Source organism: Sceloporus occidentalis, unplaced genomic scaffold (genome assembly GCF_023333645.1).
Source record: "Sceloporus occidentalis isolate IW3139 unplaced genomic scaffold, rSceOcc1.0.p SCAF_214, whole genome shotgun sequence".
NCBI classification, from domain to species: Eukaryota; Metazoa; Chordata; class Lepidosauria; order Squamata; family Phrynosomatidae; genus Sceloporus; species Sceloporus occidentalis.
The window spans coordinates 476,385-481,622 of record NW_028317194.1 but is presented as its reverse complement, the minus strand read 5'-3'; the positions used below and the strand labels follow the sequence as shown (position 1 = coordinate 481,622).

At 40.4% G+C, this 5,238-nt stretch overlaps 1 protein-coding gene across 1 annotated transcript; it reads right to left on the bottom strand.

Annotated features, from left to right (window-relative positions):
* Window positions 1-3,200: 3,200 nt before the first annotated feature.
* LOC149277433 (beta-1,4-galactosyltransferase galt-1-like) lies at window positions 3,201-4,553 on the bottom strand. The gene has a single exon (XM_089502887.1). The coding sequence runs from the start codon at window positions 4,551-4,553 to the stop codon at window positions 3,201-3,203; it is 1,353 nt and encodes a 450-aa protein (XP_089359013.1).
* Window positions 4,554-5,238: the final 685 nt, after the last annotated feature.

The following is a 5,238-nucleotide window of genomic DNA, read 5'->3' as shown; positions in this document are numbered from 1 at the left end:
GTTTCCGATTTAAAATATCGTGTGATTTTAGTTATTTTTTTTTCACTTGTGATAACCGCTGCACTATTTTTGCGCCGCGTCTTTGCGCCGGATCACTGCATGCCACTCGTGATTGGATAGTCCTAGACACGTGACTTTGAACGTTAACCTCGCACAGGAATCTTCATTTTCCGCTCTGTATTTTGTTATTTCCGTCTTGTAACAATTATTTCTCTAACTTGCAAATATACACTAAACAAACTAATCCATTTTATGTGAAATTTCACTAACTTTATATAAAAAAATGTAAAAAAAAAAAACGCAATTGGAATATTGTTAATATTCTGTAAATTATTAAACGGTACTAGTAATACGGCTCGTGTTTGTGTTTAATTAATGAATTAATAATAAATTATAAATTAAAAAAAAAAGGGTTTCTTAGGGAATTTCTCATCTGGAAAATACAGCTTCTGGGAGGAAACAATTAACAATATTTACCTGCAACAACCTAACGGCGCAAAGCGAACCGCCGGCAACGGAATGTATTTAAAATTTTTGGTTTTCTTCTTTAAAATGTTAACTTTTATAAAAGCTCACAATTAATTTCCATAACAGGGCATCATCTATCTGAACGTGAAGCTTAATATTCCCTGCATCTTTATAACATCTGTATAGGACGATCTGCTTTTGTTTTGTTTTAATGCAATTTTTTAAAAATAATAATTCAGAGGCTGCTGAAAAGTGCTTAAAATATTTAAAAAAAAATAATAATAATTAAAAAAATATAAATATAAAAAATATATATATAAATTAAATGTGTGTGTGTATATATATATATATATATATAGTATCTCTGGTTATAATAATGCCTGCTTACTGTGTAGCGAGATACGTTGAGTGATTTTGAAACGCTTCCCCATCACATGTAGAATACGCACGTCTGTCGCTGTAAATGTGTTCTGGATTTTGTCCACCAGGGGGCGACTAAACACCATCATATACAGAGATTTTTTTTTAAATTCATGATTTACACAAAATCTAATGATTCACTTATTTACTGAACTTGAAATCAGACACCGGCCCCCTTCTTCCCAGAGATAGATGAAAGGGCACATGGAAAATAATTAACGGCGAACATACTTTCCTACGTTCAAAGCAGGATAAAGCTGTTGACTGGGGATGGGGCAAGGAACGGTGTAATAACACTGCAGAATCTTTATTACTAATCGATTCCAGATTTAAACAATTTGCATTAATCTATAAAATACAAAAAGTCAAAATTTAGTTTTAAACAAGTTTGCCTTTTTAAAGATAATTTTAGTAAAGCTTCAGAAATCACCGTTTTGCCCCCTGCTCGATCTCTGCCCGAGTCATAAAGAGCCCTACAAAGATTTTATATCAAGGTTAATAAAATTAAACAATTTAGCCGATGGTGTGGGGGGTTAATAGTGAAAAACAGAATTACGAGGGCAGCCAAAGCCCCGGGGGCCACCGCTGGTTAATACAATAGAATATATAGACCCCTTTTTATGGTCCTCTGATTAATGTAAAGCTTATTGCACATGGCAGGTGCTTAAGGCTTTTGTGGCGTCTGCACAGCGGGTATTTTTAATGGCTATCGATCGGTCTCCATTGCTGACCATTTTCTGCTCTGACCTACGGAATGAGTCAACAGCCGGGCAAAACCATTACTCGCTCTAAAAAAAATTAAGGAACGCGCTGCGGAAATTCAGAAGCGGATTGGACTGAAACCATCGTAAAAGACTTTGGACTTCTCAATTCCCGAAATAGAACGGTACAGAGTGCAGGAAACAGACCACGAAATGCGCTTTTAAAACAATGTGTAAAATACCAAATTCCCAGTGATTTTCTTTGTAAACACAATTGAAGATAGAAAAATAGAATCTGCCGGCGGATCGGCCCCATCCGGCCCCCGTCTAGTCTAGTGCATTTTTCCTGCTGTAACGACTCAAACCTTAATCAGTCGTTGGTCTCGTCTTGGATAAAACTACATTAAACCTTTGAGTTTTTACCTCCCAAGTGCATTATGTTACATTTATCAATGTTAAACTGCAGCTGATCCTCTGTGGATGACCCGAATCTCGGCTGGGGGTTTCCTGCATGGTGTCACATTAAATCTTATTCTATAAATTGTTATATAAAGAATAATAATTAACACACTTTGACCTGGTGCTGGGGAGAGATTTGTTTAAAATGTGGTGGAAAAGAGATGAGCTACATTAAGAATAATTCCCAACATGCATCTGGCTGATTTCTGATTGGTTGCCTAGACATGGTATTGAATAATTAATACAATTCGCCGGGTAAAGTATTACCAAATATCCAATCAATTAAAAGGAAAATTTCAAATAATGGGTGAAAACATCTTAAAAAGTTCCGATCCAAAAAAAAGACTGTTTTCCCAGATTGTTCTTTATTGAATAACCTCAACAATTTAAGGCCAACTTGGTTATATCAAAGTATTTTATTAATTTGTATCCAAAATAAATGCATACTTTTAAGTTTATGCATATTTTTGAATTTATGGATTGTGCAAAAGTAGCAAATCATGGATTTTATAGAATACGGATTCGGTAAGAAAGTAATTGGCCTGAAAATGCAGTATTTCATATAGCAGACTCTGTGGCTGTTCTAACGGAGGATTGGGGGGGGGGGTTGGCCGATGGACCTTCAGCGCAACACCAATCGTGCCCCCCCCGTGCGCTTCCAGTTGTGTTAAATTCCTCGTGGGCAGCCGACATATACAGATAAGCGATTCCAGCATCTTGTGGTAAATATTTACAAACCCATTCGACTTATCAGTGATCCGACTTACATGGCAAACGAAGAAATTGTTATTTGTGCAACGAGAGCAAAAAAAAAATATGTCAAATTTTAGTCTAATTGTCAGGGGCAAATTCCCCGCTGGGTAGACTAGGTCCGGAGTTCTGCTTAAGACATGGGGTGTGGCTTAATGACAGTCCCACCCACTCCTAACCACGCCCTCCTCATGTCCCGCCATGCGCCTCTCGGTTCCTAAAAAGCAAAAAACTTGTTTTTCCCCGATGAAAGCGAATAATCAGTCGGCGCGCACTAAAAAAAACCTCGTTAATATCCTTAAAAAAAAAAAAATCCAGTCATACTTTTCAGTGCAAAAGAGAAAAAAAAAATCAAAATGTACCAAAACCAATCATTTCCTTGAGGCTTTTATTCCGGCTCGTTCATTGTCTGTGGTTTTTCGGAATAGTTTTTAGAAGGCCGACTTTCTGTAGCACTCTGTTGACTCTCTCAACCAAGACGTTTTCGTATTTCGCCATGATGTCGTCTTTAATAAGCATGTCCTCCCCCAGGTCTTTTTGTTTGGGTTGCCGGTAGTGACAAAGTCGGGCAAAATCGCTGGGCACCTGGTACTGTTCGCCGTAAAAGTCCAGGGGAACGTGAACGGAGGTTCTGACCACGTCTCTCGGGTTGACGATCATCTTCGTGGGGTTTATCTCGTCGGGCGCGTTGGGTTCCCGATAGACGTGCTTCAGAATGTTTAATCCCGGAACGGAGTTCCATTCCTCGGGAGTGGAAGGGTTCTTTTTGTCCTGCAGGGCTGTCGGAAAGACGTGGTTTTCGAAGACGAAGACGCTTACGGAGGGGTTCGGCTGCTGGAGGAAGTCCATCATTTCACGCCAGTCTTTGTGTATGGTGGGTAGGATGAGTTCGTCGATGTCGTTCAGAGAGATGTATCTGCTTCTGTACATGTAGCGGTAGAGGCAGTCATTCAAAGCCGCCGTCTGCCCGTAGTAGTGAAGTTCTCCTGGATGCTCTGGGTAATGCCACCCAGACGACACGTTCAGGAACGAAGTTATGGGCCATGAGATCAGTTCCAGAAATTCCTCTTTCATGTAATGGGCCATTACTCTTCTAATTAAAGGACTGGAGTCCGTGTGATAGATAATAACCTTCTGGACCCCTAAGATCTGATACATCTCCATCGACTGAATGAACTGCAGGACATTGTTGTAGGATCCAAACATGGCGGAGATACACATGAGGAAATCGTATTCAAACTCCACGGGCGCTTCGATGTTCTTGATCTGTAAGACGGTGGCCAGCGGCTCGCCCTCTCGGTGTATGGAGACATATTGGGGGATCCGGTCGCCTTTCAGATCACAGAGCAGGTCGGCGGTGCCGTACGGGAACTCAAAGTGATCGCTATGGATCTGGAGGTCGGCCAACGCGGTGCCGTTGGTCTTGTTGAAGCAAAAGTCGCAGTACAGGAGATCCCGCTCGTACCTGTACGTAATTCCAATGATCCGGACGACGCTGCTGCCTCGCAGGTCTAGGTAGGCAGCTACGAGATACGTCTGGCTGTCTTTCACCTTCACGATGGTCTCGCTCGACCTGGTGCCTTCACATGGTCCTTCCTCTAACTCCTTCGACTGGAGAAATGGCAACATGAAGGTGCCCCCTGGCAACACCGTCTTGACCAGGACCACGATATAGATCATGTAGAGCACCGTGATGGTGGAGAACAAGAGCGATAAAACCTTGCAGACGTTTTTCAAAGATATAAATGCCCTCATTCCGGATCAGGTCAGCGAGATGCACCTGGGGGGGGTCTGCTGCCATCCGACATTGATGTGTCCCGCTCTACAAAAACACAACGAGAGGCTTCGGTAAGCATAAAAAAATATCTTTCAAACAGTTACAAGTACATCGGATCGAAATGTTTGCCCCGCGGGGTCATTAGGATGTTCCACAAGTCAGCCACCTCAAGGAAACGTTTAGGAAGCATTTTTTTTGTAATTCTTTTACTAATTTTGCTCCATTTTTTTTTCTTCCAAAACCAAATAGTGGATTTTCTTACATATTAAGAAATATGTAAAAGTGGTAAAAATATGTTGGGTTTTTTTTTTTTTATTTTTTTTTACCAATTTTGCTCCATTTTTATTTTTTTTCTTCCAAAACCAAATAGGGGATTTCCTACATATTAAGACCCTCTGTAAACACAACAGAATTCCATCAGCATTATATATATATATTATTTTTTTTAGATGGTTTTCTTTAATCTTTATTTTGTTTATTCTCTATAAGCAGCACGGAGGAAGCCAGCTAAGAGGGAAATTTGCCAAAAACTCCCTACTTCTGGTCATTTTATCGATGGTAAAATTCAGCATTTGTTCTCAGCGCATCTTAAAAGGTAAGCGTGGGGGAGGGAGGGGGAAGACAGGAAGTTCAATGAAGCCAACTTCCTGCAGAAAGGAAATA